The sequence below is a fragment of the Macaca thibetana genome, chromosome 18, assembly GCF_024542745.1.
Source record: "Macaca thibetana thibetana isolate TM-01 chromosome 18, ASM2454274v1, whole genome shotgun sequence".
NCBI classification, from domain to species: Eukaryota; Metazoa; Chordata; class Mammalia; order Primates; family Cercopithecidae; genus Macaca; species Macaca thibetana.
This window is the reverse complement of record NC_065595.1, coordinates 26,991,980-27,018,446: the sequence shown is the minus strand read 5'-3', so window position 1 is coordinate 27,018,446 and position 26,467 is coordinate 26,991,980. Positions and strand designations below refer to the sequence as shown.

Here is a 26,467-nt window from a genome sequence, read left to right as displayed (position 1 = left end):
CCCATGAATAGTGATAATGTTAAATCACTGAGAATGGGAGCTAATTAAAATAAATGTTTATTTGAGCAGTCAGGAAGTTCAAATTATATAATTTCCCAGAAGATATTATCATAAATCTTTTATTGGGTATAAAATGCTGTAAGTCAAAAGAGTATGTGTTTGAGGAGGCTGGATAGTGCTAAAGAGGAGTTGAGAGAAAGGAGTGAAAAACTAAGAAAGATATTTGAAGACAGTTTTGACCCTTTGCATTATTCAAACTAAGGAAGCTCTAAAGCCAAGTACTATGTTTGTTATTGTTTCCCAAGACTTCAGAAGTTTTCACTTCCATGATGCTGTGATGTTTATATTTATACTGACTCCCCATTTAAATCAGAACATGTCTAGCTGGGATCCACATAGAGAAGAGAGCAGGAACATGCTGATTTACTCCCATTCTTTATTCTACCTCTTCCATCACCCCCCTGCCACCATCCCACACTATACCTGCTGTCTCTTCTCCTTCTGTCTCACTCTCACACCCTCGTCTCCTCTAAGATTGTCTGGTCTGCTTCACTCAGCTTTCTATCAAAGCCTACCTTGGAGAATTTTTTATTTTTGTCTAAGAAAGAACATATAATTTAAGCCTAACTTACGAGCTGAGTGGCTTTGAACAAGTCCTTTATCTTCTTTGAACTTTGATGTTCCTATCCCCAAGGCATGAGCAATAAGGTAGCTTTAAAAGGTCTATTTTAAAGAAACGTAGGAAAAGGTGTTTTATTGTAGTTTATGTAACTGTAGGTGGGACAAAGGGTACCTGTTTTACCCTTTCTCTTTCTAGGTTTTAGTTTATAAAAATAATAGAGACAAGGTATTTTTTTTTTTTTTTTTTTTTTTTTTTTTTTTTTTTTTTTTGAGACGGAGTCTCGCTCTGCCGCCCAGGCTGGGGTGCAGTGGCCGGATCTCAGCTCACTGCAAGCTCCGCCTCCCGGGTTCACGCCATTCTCCTGCCTCAGCCTCCCGAGTAGCTGGGACTACAGGCGCCCGCCACCTCGCCCGGCTAGTTTTTTGTATTTTTTAGTAGAGACGGGGTTTCACCGTGTCAGCCAGGATGGTCTCGATCTCCTGACCTTGTGATCCGCCCGTCTCGGCCTCCCAAAGTGCTGGGATTACAGGCTTGAGCCACCGCGCCCGGCCTGAGACAAGGTATTGATAACCAGATGGGAATCAAGGATTGCAGAGAATCATAGCCTTTTGGAAAATGGTAGCAGTAGGTGGAAGACCTCTTCCTCCCTCCCTGACTACAAGAATATTGGGCCCGCTAGCTGTAAACTGAAACGGACAGTAGAGAGGTGGCTGAGACTTCTGAAGTCAGGCCTTGTCTTGTGTACTTAACAAATGCAACTCTTGTGAAGTTTAAGGACAAAGGGTCTTCAATGTCAATGTCCAATGCCAAGCCCAATCAGGTTTAAAAACTTGAATAGTGACCATTAGTACATTAACCCTTTCCTCTCATTTTTCACAGACAGGTGGCCAATGAAAGCTATGCTACTTGTGACTCAGAGTAGTCCTGTCTTACAATGGGAGAAGAAGAAAGGAGCAGAGAGGGGAGCAGGGCACCTCATCAGCACATCCCCCATGGGCAAATAGTCTGTTTCATTTCCCTTATTTTTGAGAAATAAGAAGGTTGGGAGAAGAACACAATGTTTCTCTTCCCAGAAGTGGCATTTAGAGATGTTTATCACCCTTAAAGTACAATTCACAGGGTAGACTAAAATGTCTTAAGATTGATGCAAAATTTATAGTTTGAAATTCGATCACTGATGAGGGATGTCTGAGGCTATCGTGTCTAAGTAAATGTAGCTACTCTCTTTTTGTTCAATATTTGTTGAAGCTGGAAAGGTAGAGTATTACACAAAGTTTCCCATACATATTTTTTATTTCTCCCATACCCTCAAAAGCTCCTTGCCTGTCAGAAGTGTAAATGATTATGTGACACTTCTATATCTGCCCTCAGATAACCCAAACACAGGCTAGTTAGTTAATAATAAATATATGTAAGAATAATATTCTGGTTCACATGGAAACTAGACTGAGAGAGGCCATTTCATTTTGTCTGGCTTCCCAGAATGTGTCAGAGACAAAGTAGAGGTGAGAACCCAGGCTTCTTCAAAACCACCATTTTTAACTTTGTTCTTAAGGGTGAAGGAATGGAAAATGAAGTAGGAAATAGGAAACAGTGGGGGAAGATGTGAGTTAATAGTGAAATCAAAACGATGCTATGCATTGGCCTCTGATCTGACCCTGGTGAACATTTTCAGTCCATTCCAGCTGCATCCTAATGTTTCTCACCCCCAAAAATTATTTTACAAGGGAAAACTTTTTGCAGAGAGATGCTAGCAGGAGTCTGCACCTGGCAGTCATATATTATGTACCTAATGAGTAAATGAAATGTTTAATAACTGTACTGTGAAAATGAATCTTAAAACTGTAAATTCCTGCTGAGGCTGCTCATCTGCACCTGATGCATACTGCTAGCCCATCTCAGAACTCCAGCCCATTTTTATTTTTTCCTTTTAGTGGGTCCTGCTGAGGAGATAACATTAAAACCAAAGCGATGCTCACTTAATTAGTTGTATGTCAGTGTAAGAACATTTACTTAGCACATCAACAGCCAGTGTTCCACCAAAGGGTCGCCTGAGACTTCTCCAACATGCACCCTGGATAGGGGAAATTCTGCAGTGACTTCAGATTGAGCATTCGTAAATTTAAATTTTTCAATTAGCCGTGGATCATTTAACCTCAGAAACGTAATACCACTTATTTTTAGTTAGAGTATCTGTTTGAAATGCAAAAGCAATAAAACCTTAATTGTTGGTGTAGCTCTTCACTAATAATTTTAAGAAAACAATGATAGAACATTTAGTTTTTTTACAAAGCACTGGTTTAAAACTAAATTATTGCAATTTTTTCATAGCTAATAACTTAAAAATTAAATTTCTTACATTTATAGACATAAAGAGCCCAAAATCCAAAGAAATTAGACCATTAAGCCAAGGTCACAAAACTAGGTCCTAGGCTAAAATGCTTCCTTAGTATCTGGATATTTATTTGAGCACTCATTAAATACTTGGAATTCGTTGTATAGGTCACACACAGTTTACCGTCATTGAAAAAAATATATATATATAGATCAGCTTGGACTTCAGATTGGGAAACCCTTCATCTTTCAAGACCTGTATGCAAAATGAGAGGTGATTTTTCCAATTTCTCAGATCCCCGGTACCGATCTTCTTCTCACTAGCTCTCACCCAGCCTTGAGCACTTCCCTCTCCCAAAATGAGGTAGGTTTTTTTTTTTTTAATCACATTTTGAAAATCAATTTTCATATTTGGGAGAGATCCCAGAGGACCCTGACTCCAAAATTGAAATTATATTAACAGCTAGGAGCCATGAAAGAGATTCTTTTAATTTTTCTTTTTCTTTTGATACATGTTTCTGATAGAGCTCATAGAAGTTTTATGAAAAGCATTCATATTTAGGCCAATTGTCAATGTTAAGTGTTGTTCTCCAAAGTGAATAAATAAATATGAAGCTTTCCCTATAGCTACAATCTAGATCTGCCAACATAGAAAAAGCCATCAAAAATTCTATCATTTCTTAACATTAAAGAACAGCACTTTGATATCCTGAAGTAATGTGTTTTCTGTGTGTGTGTGTGTGTGTGTGTGTGTGTGTTTTTCTAATTGCCATAATTTCCATTAGTTCTTTGGTAGGATGGTGGCTCTCTTCTAGTGAGTCAGAACACTGCCAGGCACATCAAAGGCTCTCATGCCTCAAGGCAGTCCATTATCAAGAAGGAGTCACCAAGAATTGGTGAGGCCAGGGATGCATAAACAAAGTGGGCTTTAAACCTGGCTTCTGAAAGCAGTGTAAAAACAAAAATCAGTTAGTCTCCCAGGAAGTGTGGCAATGCCCCATTTCAATGTCAAAGTAATTGAAATCTAAGAAGGCTTAATACGGAGGATTAGGACAAATGGTCTCCCAACAGTAGCAGTCAGTCCATTGGCAGGTGAGAGGCTGCAATATGGTGTCAAGTATCCTGTTTGGAATGGACCAAGCTCCAGGCCTCACTCACTAATCCACATGCCTGATGACTATATTGCTTTTTCATTTCAACCATATTTCAACCATTTCAATCAGTCCATACCAGGAAACTGATTATTATATAAAATATTCATTTGGTTTCAATGGTGTAGAAGATGGATTGAGAATTTAGACTGGGAAGGTGACTGATCAGGTCTCAAGCAGAAGGTGAAAAGATTAAAGTTATGTCTCATAGCCCCATGAAAGAACAGGGATGCAGACCAGAAAATCAAGAAAGAAGCCATTTATGCTTGGTGAGCTATGAGTACTTAAGGAAAAAGCACTGCTTGGTGAGCTTGTAGGGACCCAGGTTTCACCAGTGCACAGGCTTGAAATATTGAACACCGAATCTACACAAATACAAACATCATATAGAGATGGAGTTACGCACAACCAAGAACATGGTGTCTGCCTTCCAACAAAGGATGTTTTCATGGAAATCTTGGTTTTAAAACATTTATTCTCCTTTACTAAAGGGCAGTTTTGAGACCACAGTTGCCTAATTAGTTGTTAATAAATCTCTCCTGGGAAATTTCCCTTATACTCTTTTCTTTAATTGCCCTTTCAGGGAAAGGAAAGAAAAATATTTAAGGCCCTAGAGTGTCCCAGTCAAATCCTGCTGACAATGAACTCTGGGAGGCTGTTTAAATTCTTTGCCTTTACTAGAATTTTATTGAAATTAACTCTACCTTGATCTCCAGGGACCTCAGTATTCTCCCCAACGAAATAAAAGGAAGGTCATTTGATGAGCTCCAGGAACCCTTGAGGTTCTGGCATTCTAAATTTCTGTGATTCTGTGAATAGTACTTGAGAAAAGGTAATCATCTGAGGTTTAAACACTCCGTGTGATCTTTGAGTCGAGACAGTGTCTTCGATTCCTTTTGTGATGCTCATCGTGTCTTATACATTTGTTCAACACTCAGTACATTTGGAATGTATAACTCTTGCCTGGGCACTAGAGAAAATCAATTATTATAATGAACTTTCTAATGAGTTTGATTGATGGTACTTTTTAGTCATGTCCATGTCCTTTTGTAACAATAGGAGTGTGGCTGATGCAGTATGATACACATAGGGCAATACACCTAAGTGTTTGGAATTCTGGAAAGAAAATACACCATAAGAACATTTCCATCATGATAACCGTAGGCTATGCCTAGGAATTCATTTCTCTGCATGTCAAACTAACAAAAAATTTGTGATGAAGTACATGTTATGGAATTATGTACAACAGTCTGGTATATTCTAAAAGAATCTTTACTTTTATGTTTCTTAGAACAGAACATGCACTGGCCCTACTTGAATTTTCTACATAATAAGCTATGCCAATGCCTTTCACTTTTTATTGTAGATACCTACGTTAGAGTGAATTGATTTTCAAAATATGTTAAACATGCATTGCATGTGTTTAATTGCCTGTTAGATTATAAATTTTCAGAAGTAGCTGAGTTTCTTGAACATGTTTTTAAAACGAAAAATTTAAAATAAAATAAATAGGTTTTATGATTAAGGGAGTCTAGGTCAAAAATAAGTAAAAGATACGTGAAAAAAATATGTACAGACAAATGTTCATTTTTAAGATGCAGTTGTTGTGTTAAACATGGGAAGGGATAAGAGCTAGCTTCTGGAAGGTACTAAGAGGAACAGCTTTGTAACAATAAAGCTATTAGAAATTCGGGTTTAATCAGAACATTGCAAGCATTCTTGAAGGGCATACAAACATAATTCAGGCAACACAATTCAAAGTACGTGGTTGGGAGATACCTTCTCAAGGTTTATGCCTCTTTTTAAAGCTTTTAAACTTTGTGAATTCTTTTTTAAACTTTATGCCTTCACTTAAATAATAACCTAAAATATCAACATGAATTTCACATGCTGGGTTATCTGGAAGACGATTTGATAGGAACTCCCTGCCAAGGATTTTAGTGGCTGACTTCCTGTTTGGGTTTACAATTAACAGGGCATCAGGAACACCATGGTTATAGTCAGAAGTCTAAAAAAAAAAAAAAAAAAAAAAAAAAATGGTGTGTGGGTGTGTGAGTTGAGGTAAACCATTCACATCCAGTGAAGACCACCTGACATTACAGTCCCTGTATGAATGAGGTCATGCCTATTGTTGAGTTAGAAAATCTTCACAGAATTAGAAAAAACTACTTTAAATTTCATATGGAACCAAAAAACCCCTACAGCCAAGACAATCCTAAGCAAAAAGAACAAAGCTGAAAGCGTCACGCTACCTGACTTCAAACTATATACTACAAGGCTACAGTCACCAAATCAGCATGGTACTGGTACCAAAACAGAGATATAGACCAATGGAACAGAACAGTGGCCTCAGAAATACCACCACACACCTACAACCATCTGATCTTTGACAAACCTGACAAAAACAAGAAATGAGGAAAATATTTCCTATTTAATAAACGGCGTTGGGAAAACTGGCTAGCCATATGCAGAAAACTGAAACCTGAACCCTCCTTACACCTTATACAAAAATTAACTCAAGATGGATTAAAGACTTAAATGTAAGATCTAAAACCATACAAACCCTAGAAGAAAACATAGGCAATACCATTCAGGACACAGGCTTGAGCAAAGACTTCATGACTAAAACACCAAAAGCAATAGCAACGAAAGCCAAAATTGACAAATGGGATCTAATTAAACTAAAGAGCTTCTTCATGGCAAAAGAAACTATCATCAGAATAAACACACAACATACAGAATGGGAGAAAATGTTTGCAATCTATCCATCTGACAAAGCATAATATCCAGAATCTACAAAGAACTTAAACAAATTTACATGAAGAAAACACAAAACCCCTTCAAAAAGTGGGCAAAAGATATGAACAGGCACTTCTCAAAAGGAGACATTTATGCATCCAACAAATGTGAAAAAAAGCTCATCATCACTGGTCATTAGAGAAATACAAATCAAAACCACCACGAGATACCATCTCACACCAGTTAGAATGGTGATCATTAAAAAGTCAGGAAACAACAGATCCTGGAGAGGATGTGAAGAAATAGGAATGCTTTTACACTGTTGGTGGGAACGTAAATTAGTTCAACCATTGTGGAAGACAGTGTGGTGATTCTTCAAGGATCTAGAATTAGAAATAACATTTGACCCAGCAATCCCATTATTGGGTATATATTCAACGGATTATAAATCATTCTACTATAAAGACATAAGCACACATATGTTTATTGTGGCACTATTCACAATAGCAAAGACTTGGAACCAACCCAAATGTCCATCAATGACAGACTGGATAAAGAAAATGTGGCACATATATACCATGGAATACTATGCAGCCATAAAAAATGATGAGTTCATGTCCTTTGCAGGGACATGGATGACGCTGGAAACCATCATTCTCAGCAAGCTAACACAAGAACAGAAAATCAAACACCGCATGTTCTCACTCATAAATGGGAGTTGAACAATGAGAACACATGGACATAGGGAGGAGAACATCGCACACTGGGCCTGTCGGGGGCAGGGGGTTAGGAGAGGGATAGCATTAGGACAGCTATCTAATATAGATGATGGGTTGATGGGTGCAACAAACCACCATGGCACATGTATACCTATGTAACAAACCTGTACATTCTGCACATGTACTCCAGAACTTAAAATATAATTTAAAAAAAGGGGGAGGCAGGATAAAAGTATTAAATTTATATTAGTAAAGAAATAGTAAAATTATGATTATCAGAGGCTGTGAGGTGAGAGGATTGAGGAGATGTTGGACAAATGGTACAAAATTTCAGTTAGAAAGGAGGAATAAGTTCAAGAGATTCATTGTATATTGTGGTGATTAGAGTTAGTAACTATATATTGTATACTTAGAAATTGCTAAGATTTGATTGAAAGTGTTCTCAACACAAAAAATAAGTATGTGAGGTAATGCATATATTAAATAGCTTGATTTAGCCGTTCCATAATGTATATACATGTATCAAAACATTATGTTTTACACCATAAAAATATACTATTTTTCCTTGTTGATTAAAAATAAAGAAAACAAGTTGTTGAATAAATGAAAAAAAGAAGGAAAATGTTCATAATGAAAACTGGGCATATATGACAAACCCAAAATGATTGTAACATAGCAACAGTATCATATGGCAATTTTGTTTTAGCCCAACAATCTCATTTATCATATTAAATTAATGATTATAATCCAAATTGTACTATTTTCATAGGGCCTTTCTGTTTAACTTTAGAGGTGTTTTTGTTTTATAGCATAGCATAAGAACTATAAGGTATGATGCTTACAGCAAATTTTATGTTTGTATATATTTTAAAAATATTGGAATACAGTATTTTAAGTCAATGCTGGAGTTGATTATTTTGCTTTTCCCTTTAAATTACAAGTCAGTTATGAGAAACAACGACAAAAAAAGGAGGTTTTATCCCCAGATTCATAGTCCTTGAACTAGATTTCATGTTCATTTATATTGCTTCCTCAAAAAGCCCATGTAAATTGGATGGGCTAGGTCAACAAGCTTCATCAACAAACTTCAAATGATCATCCTTCATTTGCTCCATGGAGTTAGACAGATGTTGGTGCGAACTCTTATACTGCCTGCCCATTTCTAAATGTGCGAACTTAGGCAAGTTTTTTACTTTTTCTTTATTTTGGCACCCCCATGTGTGAACCGAGAATACAAATACTTAGCAGAATTGTTTTGAAAATGTTAATATATGATATTATAATAAAATGATTAGTATTAAAAATAGCCCTCATTCGATAACTATAATTGGCACCAAATGAGCTTCCTTGACATTTCACAGGCTCTGTACTGTGATGAACCACAGTCCAGAGCTCCCAGGCAACTTTTCACAGCGTGAATAGCCCTCTTTGAAAAAGTTACTAAGTATCAGCCACTTTAAATACATAATCTCATTTAATCCTAACAAATTGCTAGTATCATTCCTATTTTACAGATGAAAAACAGGCCAAGACAGGTTTACTTGACAAGAAATTGCACAGATCTGAATGCAGACTGGACTTGCTGTGATATCCCAAATTCTCCCTCACCATGTTATTTTGTCCAAAATGAAACTAAAATACTTGGCATAGATCTACACTTTTGTAGGCACTCAGAAGTATCATTTCCACTCTTAAGAAAACAATTCATGTTTCATTTCGCTTCTCATCAGATGTAACACACACAGAATATCATCCTCTTATGTTATCATAAGATTTATATCACTCGAATTGCAGACTTTTGTTCCCTAAAGTTCAAGAGTGAAAAGTATGAATATGAAGAAATTTCATGTAAGGTCATGGTATGGGAAAAGATGCTTTTGTCAAGATTTATCATTTCTAGTGACCAGCACCTAGCAGATTGCTAGTTTATTAGGTTTATTTATTATTTTCATTGTTTCCTTCCCAATGAACAGATGACTCCTATTTATCTGATTGTAGAGTAACCTCTGAGCTTCATTAGCTAGAATTTTGTTTTCTAAAGTGTAGTCCAAACAACTTTTTCTTGGCACAATATAGGACTCCATTAGAACCATCAAGACTAAAATGTCATCTCTCTTGATAGAAGAGAACTGGGGCCACTGCCTTTTCATGGCTTTCTGTAATGCCTTTTCTGCTGACCTCTTGGTTACAATGCTAAGAAAGACACAACCCTTAGTTATGTGAGATGTACTAGCTGATTCAATAAGCCTTTATAAAAGCTTTATTTTTGGCTATAGGTACGAGGTTGTATTAGTGCTACAAGCTAAGCAGAATTTATAAAGCAAATTTCAGTTCCCTCCAAAAAGGCAGCTCTTATGTATAATAGACAGAAATATCATCTATTAGATACTCAGCAGTGCCTCAAATGATTTTCATGAGCAATGGAATGTCTTTTATTGACAAAAGCCATACAGATTAGAACAGAATTACATCTTTTTTGTTCCAAAATAGAATTAAAAATGATAGTCTGTCAGGTTAGCCATGATGGATTTTATTTTATTCTAACGTCTTATGCTCATTTGTAGACTAGATCAATCAGCTCTTCTAACTCCACAAATCTTCCTTCGTTCTGCTATGCAGCTTAGGGCTTATTTAGGTGGTTTAGCACAGGGCTTTCCGGCCCTAAGCAGAGACTGGCACCAAATAAGCTTGCCTGACACTTTATGAGGTGTGATGAACAGTCCAGAGCTCCAAGGTAACTTTTCACAGCATGATTTGGAATCTACTTGCAATTACATGTGGCTAGTGAAGCTGCATCTGGAGAAGCCTAATCAGAATTTGTCTTCCATTTAGCAGAAATAAAACGAGCCCACTCTTTGTGTCAGAATTCATCTTTACACTATAGAATGAGCAATAACCTAAAATCAATGCCAATCTCCTGGATATGGTGTATATACTTGAGAACATGTTCTGCAGAATGTTTTCTACATTACTTTCATCACTGTGTTTTCTATTTCAGGGCCCACTCTTCCTAAGACCCATGTGAAAACAGCCTCCCTTGGGTTGGCTGGAAAAGCAAGATCCCCTTTGCTTCCTGTGTCTGTGCCAACAGCCCCTGAAGTGTCTGAGGAGAGCCACAAACCAACAGAGGATTCAGTCAATGTAAGGATATCTTTAAAATTCATGCTTCATCAAGGGACAGATTGACTGGAGCTGTGTAATAGGATCTAAACCAATGAGTACTGTCCATTCACCCCAGGGCATTGTTGTTCTTGTTGTTGTTTGTCCTTCTGTTTTCCTGCACTTAAATATGAAGAGGAAATAAAAGCTATGAAAAAAAATTATGTCAGAGACATTGTTATGTAAAAATTTGATTCCTAAGGACAGTCTTAGAAATACGACCAGATAGCTACATAATGTGTGGTTTTACACCCATATATATATAATATATATACATATACACATGGATATGTGTGTGTGTGTGTTTCTTTTCAATAGGAAGAAATACCTTACCATTCTTGGAAATAAATAAGACTATATAACAACTCTTCTTCTTCTTCTTCTTCTTCTTCTTCTTCTTCTTCTTCTTCTTCTTCTTCTTCTTTTTTTTTTTTTTTTTTTTTGAGACTGCCATGTTCCCCAGGCTGGAGTGTAGTGGCTATTCACAGGCACAATCGTAGTGCACTACAGCCCTGAACTTCTTAGCTCGAGCAGTTCTCCTGCCTCAATTTCCCAAATAGCTAAGACTACAGGTGCACATTGCTATACCAACTTATACAGTTATTCTCTAGAACTAAAAAATATGGTGACAAAAAACTATATTATGAGGGTTTTTTTTGAAATTGTATATGTTACTTCTGAGATCATAAAATACCCAAAAGTATAGATTTGTGAAGAAGAAAATATAAAATAAAAAATTGAAGGAGTTTAAGTAATACCAAAAGGAAATGACATATTTAGAAAATAAGAAGGGAAAGTTTATTGAAAGACAGAAAAAGTTTTACTGAGGAAACAAGCTAAAAAGGGTTCCAGTTAGAAAACTCAGAAGGAACATCAATGGAGAAGGGGAAAAAAATCAGAATTTTAAGAAAAAACATTTATCCCAAAAATGCACTATAAAGGAAATTCAAAAAGATGTTGCCTAAAGGCAACTATTTATAGTACACTTTAGTTGTTTCTGAATATAATTCAGAGAAAACATTTAAAAGAAGCCTAAGGAATTAACATATCAGATATCTTGAAAAATCAGGGCACTAGAAGAGAAAAAAGATGAAAAGAGCAGATTAAAATTCTATTGTGTTATTACATTTGGATCTTTTTTAAGCATAAATTATGAAATGAGAATAATCTGCCACCCTTCCAACTAGCTTCTGTTTTTTTCATGCATAAATGTAGTCTTCTGCAAAATTTGCAAATAATATATTGAAAAATAAATGTATAACAATATCAAGGAATAAGTAGGTCACATTTAATCAGTCCTCTGTAAGCAACGCAACTACCAGGTTTTTAATAAAATTATACTTTCTTTTGATAGCTGGTTGTTGTTAAAAACAAAGAATCATTTCATTTGAGTGAAGAACAATACATTTTTCTTGACTTAATTTCTTTCAAGACTACAAACAATAAAATATTTTAACTACATAGAGACCAAGGAAGCTGACTATGTGGATATGTCTGTGAATGTTTTGGCAGATGAGTGTTATATACTTAACATACTTTTCAAAGATTCAAATTTATAAGACTCCAATGTACTTTTGTCAGAATATAGCTGTTTACTTCAATATCTGTTTAGGATCAAGGTTTGTGGCCACATCTCAAATAAAATCAAACTTCTAAGTTTACATGAAGTATCTCATCGCGTAAGGAATAATGTCAGGTAGGCCCATTTTTACATTAAAGGTTGACTCTAAAGAATGGCAGCCAAAGTTATACTATTAAAAGCAGTAAGAAACACATATTAAAGGAAATACAGAAACAGGGCAAATAATCTAGACCAGCATTTGCCTATGAAAATATAATGTGTAATTTTAAATTGACTAGAAGTTACATTAAAAGATGCAAAAATAAACAGATGAAGTTAATACCTTTTATCTAACCCAGTATTTCCAAAATATTATGATCTCAACATGCAATAAATATTTAAAATTGTCAGTAATATATTTTACTTTTTTTGCACTAACTGTTCCAAAACTGGTGCATATTTTTTCATGTAAAAGACATTTCAATTTAGGCACATTTTAAGAATATAATAGTTACATGTAGCTGGTGGTTGCTGTATTGTACAATGACATCTAGACACTTTGAGAACAACAACCAGACAAGGAAAACAACATTTTGGAAATGAGTTACCTAGTAATCCCCTTACTTCAACTTCTCTCATACATATATACACAAACACACAGACACACAGAGACACACACACACACCCCCCTATATGTAGTATGTATATAAACAGGCTTTTAGCCAAATTGGAAACTTTTCAGTCCCCTATTAAGCCCTGAAGACTGGGTAATGTATGCCCAAATCATTCACAGACATGCTGAGATTTCTATAGGAAGCTCATACATTAATACGATACATTTTGAGCTGCTTTTTCAGTGGCTGGAGTAGCTTTGTGCCTACCTCCCACCCATGCAAATTCTATCAATGCTCTCCTGAGATCAAGGGTGTTTATTTGGCAAGATTAGATATACATCTCTGACCATGGTACAGAGGAATGTGTTTTGGCCTATGCAGAGCTAGAAATCATGGCTCAGGCCTGATTGGTTCAATCATTTAATCAATGGAATGTGCTAGCCAAGAATAATAAGTAGAACATCTGTATAAGTCAAAACAAATAATATGTTCAAGAAAGGAAAAAAAGAAAACTAACATTTATTGAACACTTACCACTGGGCAGCTGGTAAGTGCCTCTGACTTGTTGAATCCTCCTAACTCCTCAAAAGGCAAACTTGTTGTTCTTATTTCACAAGTAAGGAGACAAATTCAAATAAAATGTGCAAGTATATAAAAGGACTGGGGTTCAGATCAGTGTCATATCTTGTTTCCCCATCTGGCTAACTGTCAAAACTACCTGGGAATTTTTCCTTTAATAAGGATGTCTAGGTTCTTCCCATACCTTCTGAAGCAGAATTCCTAAGCCTAGTGACCTGGTATTTGTGATAACTAATAAATCTATTACTTATTGACATGATAACAGTGACTTGCAGTGAGTGATTTTACAGAGTGAATTAGTCACAGTTCACTAGGCATTCTGCAGTTCAACCTCTTCTTTTATCCACCATTCAAATTGTCCCAAAAAGGATTGACTCTGATTTGGGGCATGAATTTTGTTTCCACACACAAACTAAAGTCATAATCCCCAGAAGTTTCACTGGTCAAGGCAAAGCCCATTGAGTTCTCACATACAAAAAAAAAAAGTATCTATATCATGATACAGAGAAAAAATATGCTGTTCATATCTTTTTTTATTATTATTATTTCTAACACCATTGGAAGGTATTAATAAGATAACAATGCATTTTAAGTAATATTGATATATTTGAAACATCTCTTATTTACCATGTAGTTATTTTTATAAATACATTCATCATGGCTTATATAAATATAACTCAATAAAAATAACACTTCTAATGATTGGCATATATTTTTAACTTCAAATTACATGGTGGAAGCACATTCATTCTTCATTCTTTTTTTTTCTTTTTTTTATTATTATTATACTTTAAGTTCTAGAGTACATGTGCATAATGTGCAGGTTTGTTACATATGTATACTTGTGCCATGTTGGTGTGCTGCACCCATCAACTCATCAGCACCCATCAACTCGTCATTTACATCAGGTTTAACTCCCAGTGCAATCCCTCCCCACTCCCCCATCCCCATGATAGGCCCTGGTGTGTGATGTTCCCCTTCCCGAGTCCAGGCGATCTCATTGTTCAGTTCCCACCTATGAGTGAGAACATGCGGTGTTTGGTTTCCTGTTCTTGCGATAGTTTGCTGAGAATGATGGTTTCCAGCTGCATACATGTCCCTACAAAGGACACAAACTCATCCTTGTTTATGGCTGCATGGTATTCCATGGTGTATATGTGCCACATTTTCTTAATCCAGTCTGTCACTGATGGACATTTGGGTTGATTCCAAGTCTTTGCTATTGTGAATAGTGCCGCAATAAACATACATGTGCATGTGTCTTTATAGCAGCATGATTTATAATCCTTTGGATATATACCCAGTAATGGGATGGCTGGGTCATATGGTACTTCTAGTTCTAGATCCTGGAGGAATCACCATGCTGTTTTCCATAATGGTTGAACTAGTTTACAATCCCACCAACAGTGTAAAAGTGTTCCTCTTTCTCCACATCCTCTCCAGTACCTGTTGTTTCCTGACTTTTTAATGATTGCCATTCTAACTGGTGTGAGATGGTATCTCATTGTGGTTTTGATTTGCATTTCTCTGATGGCCAGTGATGATGAGCATTTTTTCATGTGTCTGTTGGCTGTATGAATATCTTCTTTTGAGAAATGTCTGTTCATATCCTTTGCCCACTTTTTGATGGGATTGGTTGTTTTTTTCTTGTAAATTTGTTTGAGTTCTTTGTAGGTTCTGGATATTAGCCCTTTGTCAGATGAGTAGATTGCAAAAATTTTCTCCCATTCTGTAGGTTGCCTGTTCACTCTGATGGTAGTTTCTTTTGCTGTGCAGAAGCTCTTTAGTTTAATTAGATCCCATTTGTCAATTTCGGCTTTTGTTGCCGTTGCTTTTGGTGTATTAGACATGAAGTCCTTGCCCATGCCTATGTCCTGAATGGTATTACCTAGGTTTTCTTCTAGGGTTTTTATGGTATTAGGTCTAACATTTAAGTCTCTAATCCACCTTGAATTAATTTTCGTATAAGGGGTAAGGAAAGAATCCAGTTTCAGCTTTCTACTTATGGCTAGCCAATTTTCCCAGCACCATTTATTAAATAGGGAATCCTTTCCCCATTTCTTATTTTTGTCAGGTTTGTCAAAGATCAGATGGCTGTAGATGTGTGGTATTATTTCTGAGGACTCTGTTCTGTTCCCTTGGTCTATATCTCTGTTTTAGTACCAGTGCCATGTTGTTTTGGTTACTGTAGCCTTGTAGTATAGTTTGAAGTCAGGTAGCATGATGCCTCCAGCTTTGTTCTTTTGACTTAGGATTGTCTTGGCAATGTGGGCTCTTTTTTGGTTTCATATGAACCTTAAAGCAGTTTTTTCCAATTCTGTGAAGAAACTCATTGGTAGCTTGATGGGGATGGCATTGAATCTATAAATTACCCTGGGCAGTATGGCCATTTCCACGATATTGATTCTTCCTATCCATGAGCATGGTATGTTCTTCCATTTGTTTGTGTCCTCTTTTATTTCACTGAGCAGTGGTTTGTAGTTCTCCTTGAAGAGGTCCTTTACATCCCTTGTAAGTTGGATTCCTAGGTATTTGATTCTCTTTGAAGCAATTGTGAATGGAAGTTCATTCATGATTTGGCTCTCTGTTTGTCTGTTACTGGTGTATAAGAATGCTTGGGATTTTTGCACATTAATTTTGTATCCTGAGACTTTGCTGAAGTTTCTTATCAGCTTAAGGAGATTTTGGGCTGAGACCTTGGGGTTTTCTAAATACACAATCATGTCATCTGCAAATAGGGACAATTTGACTTCTTCTTTTCCTAACTGAATACCCTTGATTTCCTTCTCTTGCCTGATTGCCCTAGCCAGGACTTCCAACCCTATGTTGAATAGGAGTGGTGAGAGAGGGCATCCCTGTCTTGTGCCACTTTTCAAAGGGAATTTTTCCAGTTTTTGCCCATTCAGTATGATATTGGCTGTGGGTTTGTCATAAATAGCTCTTATGATTTTGGGATACGTTCCATCAATACCGGATTTATTGAGCGTTTTTAGCATGAAGGGCTGTTGAATTTTGTCAAAAGCCTTTTCTGCATCTATTGAGATAATCATGTGGTTTTTGTCTTTGGTTCTGTTTATATGCTGGATTACGTTTATTTATTTGCGTATGTTGAACCAGCCTTGCATCTCAGGGATGAAGCCCATTTGATCATGGTGGATAAGCTTTGTGATGTGCAGCTGGATCCGGTTTGCCAGTATTTTATTGAGGATTTTTGCATCGATGTTCGTCAGGAATATTGGTCTAAAATTCTCTTTTTTTGTTGTGTCTCTGCCAGCCTTTGGTATCAGGATGATGTTGGTCTCATAAAATGAGTTAGGGAGGATTCCCTCTTTTTCTATTGATTGGCATAGTTTCAGAAGGAACGGTACCAGCTCCTCCTTGTACCTCTGGTAGAATTCAGCTGTGAATCCATCTGGTCCTGGACTTTTTTTGATTGGTAGGCTATTAATTATTGCCTGAATTTCAGAGCCTGCTATTGGTCTATTCAGGGATTCAGCTTCTTTCTGGTTTAGTCTTAGGAGAGTGTAAGTGTCCAGAATATTATTCATTTCTTCTAGATTTTCTAGTTTATTTGTGTAGAGGTGTTTATAGTATTCTCTGATGGTAGTTTGTATTTCTGTGAGGTCGGTGGTGATATCACCTTTATCATTTTTTATTGCGTCTATTTCATTCTTCTCTCTTTTCTTCTTTATTAGTCTTGCTAGCAGTCTATAAATTTTGTTGATCTTTTCAAAAAACCAACTCCTGGATTCATTGATTTTTTGGAGGGTTTTTTGTGTCTCTATCTCCTTCAGTTCTGCTCTGATCTTAGTTATTTCTTGCCTTCTGCTAGCTTTTGAATATGTTTGCTCTTGCTTCTCTAGTTCTTTTAATGGTGATGTTAGAGTGTCTATTTTAGATCTTTCCAGCTTTCTCTTGTGGGCATTTAGTTCTCTAAATTTCCCTCTACAGACTACTTTAAATGTGTCCCAGAGATACTGGTATGTTGTATGTTTGTTCTCATTGGTTTCAAAGAACATCTTTATTTCTGCCTTCATTTTGTTATGTACCCAGTAGTCATTCAGGAGCAGGTTATTCAGTTTCCATGTAATTGAGTGGTTTTGATTGAGTTTCTTAGTCCTGAGTTCTAGTTTGATTGCACTGTGTTCTGAGAGACAGTTTGTTATAATTTCTGTTCTTGTACATTCGCTGAGGATGCTTTACTTCCAATTATGTGGTCAATTTTGGAATAAGTGTGATGTGGTGCTGAGAAGAATGTATATTCTGTTGATTTGGGGTGGAGAGTTCTGTAGATGTCTATTAGGTCTGCTTGCTGCAGAGCTGAGTTCAATTCCTGCATAGCCTTGTTAACTTTCTGTCTCACTGACCTGTCTAATGTTGACAGTGGGGTGTTGAAGTCTCCCATTATTATTGTATGGGAGTTTAAGTCTCTTTGTAAGTCTCTAAGGACTTGCTTTATGAATTTGGGTGCTCCTGTATTAGGTGTATATATATTTAGGATAGTTAGCTCTTCCTGTTGAATTGATCTCTTTACCATTATGTAATGGCCTTCTTTGTCTCTTTTGATTTTTGATGGTTTAAAGTCTGTTTTATCAGAGACTAGTATTGCAACCCTGCTTTATTTTGTTCTCCATTTGCTTGGTAGATCTTCCTCTATCCCTTTATTTTGAACCTATGTATGTCTCTGCATGTGAGATGGGTCTCCTGAATACCGCAAACTGATTAGTCTTGACTCTTTATCCAGTTTGCCAGTCTGTGTCTTTTAATTGGACCATTTAGTCCATTTACATTTAAGGTTAATATTGTTATGTGTGAACTTGATCCTGCCATTATGATATTAACTGGTTATTTTGCTCGTTAGTTGATGCAGTTTCTTCCTAGCCTCGATGGTGTTTACATTTTGGTATGTTTTTGCAATGGTTAGTACCGGTTGTTCCTTTCCATGTTTAGTGCTTCCTTCAGGGTCCCTTGTAAGGCAGGCCTGGTGGTGACAAAATCTCTAAGCATTTGCTTATCTGAAAATGATTTTTATTTCTCCTTCACTTATGAAACTTAGTTTGGCTGGATATGAAATTCTGGGTTTAAAATTCTTTTCTTTAAGAATGTTGAATATTGGCCCCCACTCTCTTCTGGCTTGGAGAGTTTCTGCTGAGAGATCTGCTGTTAGTCTGGTGGGCTTCCCTTTGTGGGTAACCCGACCTTTCTCTCTGGCTGCCCTTAAGATTTTTTCCTTCATTTCAACTTTGGTGAATCTGGCAATTATGTGTCTTGGAGTTGCTCTTCTCGAGGAGTATCTTTGTGGCGTTCTCTGTATTTCCTGAATTTGAATGTTGGCCTGCCCTACTAGGTTGGGGAAGTTCTCCTGGATGATATCCTGAAGAGTGTTTTCCAACTTGGTTCCATTTTCCCCCTCACTTTCAGGCACCCTAATCAGACGTAGATTTGGTGTTTTTACATAATCCCATACTTCTTGCAGGCTTTATTCATTTCTTTTTCTTCTTTTTTCTTTAGATTTCTCTTCTCGCTTCATTTCATTCATTTGATCTTCAATCGCTGATACTCTTTCTTCCAGTTGATCGAGTCGGTTACTGAAGCTTGTGCATTTGTCACTTATTTCTCGTGTCATGGTTTTCATCTCTGTCAATTCGTTTATGGCCTTCTCTGCATTAATTATTCTAGTTATAAATTCTTCCACTCTTTTTTCAAGATTTTTAGTTTCTTTGCGCTGGGTATGTAATTCCTCCTTTAGCTCTGAGAAGTTTGATGGACTGAAGCCTTCTTCTCTGATCTCATCAAAATCATTGTCTGTCCAGCTTTGATCCATTGCTGGCGATGAGCTGCGTTCCTTTGCAGGGGGAGATTCACTCTTATTTTTTGAATTTCCAGCTTTTCTGCCCTGCTTTTTCCCCATCTTTGTGGTTTTATCTGCCTCTGCTCTTTGATGATGGTGATGTACTGATGGGGTTTTGGTGTGGGTGTCCTTACTGTTTGTTAGTTTTCCTTCTATCAATCAGGACTCTCAGCTGTAGGTCTGTTGGAGATTGCTTGATGTCCACTCCAGACCCTGTTTGCCTGGGTATCAGCAGCAGAGGCTGCAGAAGATAGAATATTGCTGAACAGCGAGTGTACCTGTCTGATTCTTCTCTGTTCATATCTTGATGGGTCATCTAGTAAGAGAAACAGGAACTGATGTATTGAATATCCACCATATGCCAGACCCCATCATAGTCACTAAACATGTCACAGGAAGCTCAGAATAGCTTATGAAATAGATGTCATTATCATTTTATAGATGAAGAACACTATGTATCAGAGAGGTCCACTCACTTGTCTAAGACCACACAGCTAATAGTTGGGAGAACTTAATTTGAAACTAAGTCTTTTTGACTCTGAAATATCTTCCTTGTCACAGATGGAGATGGAGTGAGTGAGAAAATATGCAATCTCTTACTATCCCTTTTTTATTACCAGCATCTTCATTCAATGAATATATTCCTAGGACAGCCCTGGCTGTGGTCTCCTAGGTCAGACTTGAGAAAACTAAGTGCCCCAACTAGCTGTGGCCCCAGGCTTCATAAAACAAATGGATCAATATTTGGTAGTAACTCTTGGCTCTCATTCTCTTTATAGGTGTATGAACAGGATGATCTGAGTGAACAAATGGCAAGTTTGGAAGGACTCATGAAGCAGCTTAATGCCATCACAGGCTCAGCCTTTTAACATGTATTTCTGAATGGATGAGGTGAATTTTCCAGGAACTTTGCAGCATACCAATTACCCATAAACAGCACACCTGTGTCCAAGAACTCTAACCAGTGTACAGGTCACCCATCAGGACCACTCAATTAAGGAAGATCCTAAAGCAGTTCAGAAGGAATAAGTATTCCTTCTTTCATAGGCATCAGGAATTGTCAAATGATGACTATGAGGTCCCTAAACAAAAGCAAAGATGCATTTTCACTGCAACGTCAAAGTTTAAGCTGCTAGAATAGTCCTGGGCCTTTGCCACTGCAGTGACCACACTGTCATAACTAATGCCTATGTTTTCCTTTGTCAAGGCCTGTTGTTTAATGTGTAGGTCTAGTCTTACAAAATGCAAGTGCATTATTTAAGCCTGTACCATGCCATGGCAAACCAGTGCAAGCTCACTAATTTGTTTTCAACTTTAACATACAAAGCACCCATGGGAATCTCTCATGCCATAGCACCAAAGGATTGGATGTTTTCCTTACAGCACAAAAAGTAAAGAGTAAACAAACAAAAGGCAGAGAATGCTTATGTTTGTAACTCAGTCATTCATCTTGCATAAGTGGTGGATATTAGTGAGGGGCTAAAAATTCACCTATTTTGGCAAGTATTTGTAAATCCACCCTTGGTTAATATGTATGTTTGGAGTCCAGGAACATAAAAATCTGCAACTAGTGGCATTTTGCCAGCAGCAGTACATTTCTGGAAAGAGGATATAATATACAGTCTTCTCAGACACATGGTAATTATATGCTTAAGCTTGTAATAGGACACTTTTCAATTTGGGTGGCTTTTGTGCCATACCACACTGTGATGCAATTTCAAAGCTTCACCAAGGCCATCTTCCTTAGGAGTTTGGCCAGAAGAATGCCCCCACCCCTTCACCCCATCCCTCCCTGAGTTCTCCTTGGCAACTAGCATTGGGTGAAATGGCCAGCTCCACATGTCATATGGTGCACTGGCCAATGTCGCCTGTCTTCTACTCCCATAGAAATGGCAGATTCCCGGAGAGCAGGCCCCGAGGAAGAGAAGGAATATAAAAGGTAACTTCTAACAGTACCTTCTCTTAAAGAATGCCAACTCTGCCTACAGACAGGGTCAGTGTTGGGAAGCATTGGCCACCAGACCCTTTTGTTAAGGAAATCTTTTACACCACACCTGTGTCAGAGTCAGGAGAAAGCAGAGGGGTAGGTGCCACCTGACACTTCTGACGCATAAATCCAGCAGATACTTTTCAAAGCAGCATCTTAAGCTGTGGACTACGGTTTTAAACTTCTATTGCCATGTTTATCTACAGCTTGGAACTAGCTAAAATTAAGAACATTTTGTGTGCAGCCTTTTAGTTTCTGAATTTTCAGCTGCATTTGTAGTTAATCCCTGTTTATGTAGCTGAATGGCCAAAAGGGAGCTAGTTTGCATATTTATCAGTTAGGTGACTTGAAAACCCAATGGGAGAGTTTCAGCTGAATTATTCCTTTCAGCTCTACCTTTGATTTCAAGCTTGAGTAGGTCATAATTTTAAAAGAGCATGGAAGGGATAGAATCTTTACAACCTAATAGCTCCTTTTATTAGGTGGGTAATTATATATGAATCCCTGAATAAAATATTTTGAGCAAAATGGCTCTGTAACAGAAGTAATAATTCAGATTATTTTTTTACAGTTTTATGTCGGGAAGAAAATCTGATGTCAAAGAGAGGGCTGTTCAAATGGTTCATTAGAAAGTCCGGTCCATTTGCGAATTAGTTCCTTCAACAAGAGTGCTCATTCAATTTACTCAGATTTTCTGGAAGTCTTTCTGAAGAGCTATGTGATGTTATTCTATGGGACAGATTACTCTTATTTAACATCTGGGCACTTAGTTAGACAACCTTCTACTGACCTGGAATAAAGTGTTTCCTAACATAATATTGAATGATTCCGAAATAATCCATTACTTCAAAAAAGAAAATATTCATTGGGCTAGCCCAACTTTCTCTAGGCCCTAAGAATTACTACCTCCCCTTTCTAATTCTAGCAAATATGGAACATTCTCTTTAGGTACTTGACCCCCATGAGGGTAATCCTGAGTGCTCAGCTTGGAATAGGTTGCACATCTCAGATTTTAGGGATTGAGTCACCTTCAATATGTAGAATATAGTTGATCAATCAAAAAAAAAACCTATCATTTTCACAAATTTCTAGATCCTTCTAGTCAAAAATAATTATTTAGGAAATAAAATTTTTAAAAATCCATTTAAAATATATGTTATTTGTCTTCAGTGGAAGTTATATTTCTGCTGCATGCTCTTGAAACTTTCTTCATTAAATAAATACAATGGTTTATGTTAGTAACTGGCAATGCCAATAATAGCACCATGCATTTAATCTATAATACAATCAATTTAAACATCCTCAAAAAACTGCAGTATCATTTACCTGGTAGTATTAATATACAATGACGTCACCACAACTTTTGTATAACTCTGTTCCCTTTACCCTCAAATGATTCATATATATATACAATTTCCTGCCCAAGTTTTCAGGTAACTTATCAATTTCCCAGTCTACTGATCTCTTGACAAGAAGAAACCTGTGAATACTGCAAACTAGCCTCTGACTTCCTCCTACTGAGTCTAGTTCATGGTATCCAGGACTCTTTATGCTCATAAATCTGATTCCCATTGGGTGATACCTGACAGCCAACCAGCAGCTCTACCACCAGAACTCATTTCTCCCTGAAAAAGAAGAAAATCATATTTGACAGAGCATTCTCTGGTCTGCCCTGTAATGTGGTGAAATGTCAGGCAAGATCCTCTTCTTTAAAAAAAAAAAAAAATGGTATTTTTCTTTATATTTCACCCTAATAAGAAAGCTATTTTCTTTCCTCTGCAGAAATTTCTGCATTTGTGAAACTTAGAAAAATTTGGATAGTTCAAATGTATAAAGAATATTTGGATTATGCTCTAGCAAAAAGTTAAATGTTTCGTACTGAATTATAGCCAATAAGAAACCAGTCATACTTGCCTCTTCGAATAACAGAGATACAAGCTTCGAGAATATTTAAATAATGAAACTTTACATTTGGGAATTATAAAATGCATACTCAATTGAACAATCTGAAAAAAATACCAAGTCAGTGATATAAGTGGAAATTTATTAAGGATTCCTGTTGAGTATATTCTTGGTTTCTTCAAAATAAGGATTATTCAAAATTAGGTGTGTATGTTCAGTCTCCTGCCTTGGTTCCAGCTACACAAGGAGAGCCATCCTGTGCTAGTGTGATGTTTCAGACAACATTCTGAAACTAAAAAGTTTGGCACTTATTGGCTTTTCCAATAAAGAATCTCTTAAGTACAGGTATTTCTGGAAGCTGTTGGTGTCTGTGCTTGAAGATGATTGCTGATACTTATCCACCCTTTGGGTACTTCTGTTGACTTTGTTTAAATAATCATCTTATGGTTGTCTCCAAATGTAATATGGTATCTCAGATACAGCAGCTGGACTGTAATTACAACCAAAGGTTACCTCTAAAGATAACATCTTACCATTTTAGATAAAATTGTGTCCCAGAATTCTTATGGTTTTGGAATGTCCATTTCTAGTCAATGAAAAAAGGAAAAATGGAAAAATTGTCTAATTTCAGATGTGTTTAAAGAAAACAAAATCATCTGAACTTTAAAATAGATGTGGAGCAGGGTTACTTTCCCTTTCACTCAGTTTACTTCATGCAACCACAGGCAGTCCTGTAGGCCAGAGGTTACTATCCTAGCCTGCTCATAACTATTTACAATACAGAGCCCACAACTTCCTGGAGATGCAGAAGTCTACACTCAAGTCTACACCCTCTCTCTTTTTGTAAATCACATTCAAAGCAACATTTTACCCATAATTTGCATTTCTCTGGTGACTTTCAGAAATCACTTTAGTATTGTATAGAAAAGCTTTTGAGTCCAGTGTTTAAAATTAAATTGAATACTTTGGAAAATCATAGATAGGTGTTTTGTATGATATTCCATTCCAATGCAAAATATGTGTACCCATGCCTCAATGTATCTTGCTATCTAAATACCTGTTGCCAAAAAGAATCTATTTGGGGAAAAAAAAATGCCTATTTCCTGGTCAGTAAGGTTATGTAAAAGACAAAATACCACACCCATATCAGCAAATGAATATTACTACTGATCTGGAGTCTTTGTTGCCACTATTGCAAACGTTCACCTGGCAGACTTCCAGTTGCACTCTCTGAAGGACTTTTTTCTCTTGCTCTCACTAGAGAGCCTTTATACATTGTCATCCTATGATTTTTGTTGGTAGAAGAGCAAGAGCAAAACTCTGCAACATTTAATAAACACAGAGGCATGGGCCAAGGGATCTCACTGTGTGCCGAACGTGTATTTTCAGATGCAAGAAAGGAATGTTGGAGAGTAGGAGAAATGCTGTTTTTTATTATTGTAGGGTAAATCTGACAATTCTGAACTTTGTGAATTGTCAGCTTGTTTGGGGGAAGGGTGGGTGGGTATGGGATGTACTTTTTATAAGTAATATTTAATTTATTATTTAGAGTGGCTTCTTTTTGGATAATTTATGATAAAAAGGGAGATCTGGTTGGGATCTAGATACGGCTGTTAAAGCTGTGGTGTTCCATATCTCAGAGGGACCACTTTGGAAATGAATTGTCCATTGCTGAGTATGAAGAGATGTCTAGTCCAGGCAAAGCCTTCACTGAAGTTCCATCATCACCACCTTCTCCCTTTTTAGGGTCATTCAAAGAAGATAACACCAAACCTAAATAATTCTGAAAGCATTTTGCAGATCAGTGCTACTCATTCAAAGGGCTTTGCAACTCAAACAGATTGTTAGTATGCTAGTGATAAGTTTATTTGGTAGAAATGGGTATACTACAGCTTTAACTAGCCTTAGTGAGAAAAGAAATTTTTTGTTGTTGCAAAACACCTTTTTTAACAAAAAGGTATTTTGAGCCTACAAAAAGTTTCTTTAAACTGTCAAATTCTAGCATTGTTAACCAAATTAGACTAGTGATTGCAATATTTAAGTGTAAATCTTGTTCTACGAGAAAGGAAACTTGCTTACAGTTTAAAACAATGACTGTTTCTACACATGATCTTGTATACTACTACACAAGGAAAAGGGGGTTTTGTAATCACTGTAGAACAGTCTCATATTCATTTTTTATAGAAATGTTATTCCAATGGTGCATTTTTTGTTTAATAAATAAAGTTTTGATACAAAGTTCTTTCTTCATGTTATTTATAGTAAATGCTGTACCACACACACAACCACAACCTTGCCTGTTTGTATCCTTAGGATTCATTCTCTTAGTCCATTGGTGTTGCTGTAAAGGAATACCTGAGCTGAGTAACTTAATAAAGAGAAGAGGTTTAATTAGCTCATGGTTCTGCAGGCTGTACAAGAAGCATGGTGCCAGCATCTGTTCCTGGTGAGGCCTCAGGAGGCTTTCACTTATGGTGGAAAGGAAAGGGAAATCCACATGTGCAGACATTCATTGCATGGCAAGAGAGGAAGCAAGAGAGAGAAGCAGGAGGTGCCAGACTCTTTTAAGCAACCAGTTCCCTTTGGAACTAATAGAATAAGAACTAACTCATTACCATGTGGATTGCACCATGCCATTCATGAGGAATTTACCTCCACGACCCAGAGCCCTCCCATTAGGCCCCACCTTCAACACTGGGGATCAAATTTCACCATGAAATCTGGAGGAGTCAGATATCAAAACCATAGCATAAATATTACCTTTTATTAAAAGCTGTGGTAGGAGCTATCAGTTCTCTGCCTCATCCTCAAGTAAGTTATAATATTCTCAGTAAGTTATTATTTTAAAGCAAATAGACCCTTATGCCATTTTCATGTACACTCCCAGTGTGCTTTCACTCCAGTCCATACCACGTCTCTTTAGAGAGTTTCCCCAGACTGCTAGAACCTGTCTTTGCCTACATGCATGGGAGAACTGGAAATGTCTGATTAGACCTTTCAAATAGTATCCCCTTTCAAATAGTACCCCCTTTGCCCTGATGACAACAATTTTGAATTGTAACCCAATTTATCTCCAGAGTACCCCTGTAGGGTTGAGCCAAAGTGACTATGGGCCTATTTCTTCACGATAGTGCACTGTAATAGTGTACCCTTGCTTGGATTGCCTCCCTTCTCTGTTGTCTTGCCCCCTTCCCCTAATGGTTTCTCCTGGGAGCACTTCACAGTAAATCACTTTCATACAAATCTTCA

At 37.0% G+C, this 26,467-nt stretch overlaps 1 protein-coding gene across 5 annotated transcripts in view; it reads left to right on the top strand.

Moving 5' to 3' along the window:
* The window catches only part of DCC (DCC netrin 1 receptor), a 1,219,717-nt gene extending 1,194,257 nt beyond the window's left edge, over positions 1-25,460 (top strand). For 4 of the 5 annotated variants that reach the window (XM_050767872.1, XM_050767869.1, XM_050767868.1 and 1 more), the window contains 2 exons: positions 10,564-10,706; positions 20,109-22,409. In XM_050767872.1, the coding sequence (XP_050623829.1) occupies positions 10,564-10,706; positions 20,109-20,198 (233 nt within the window). In that variant the 3' untranslated portion in view covers positions 20,199-22,409. Of the gene's footprint in view, positions 1-10,563; positions 10,707-20,108 lie in introns of all 5 variants that reach the window. The other variant, XM_050767870.1, reaches the window with a different exon arrangement.
* The last annotated feature ends 1,007 nt before the right edge of the window (positions 25,461-26,467 follow it).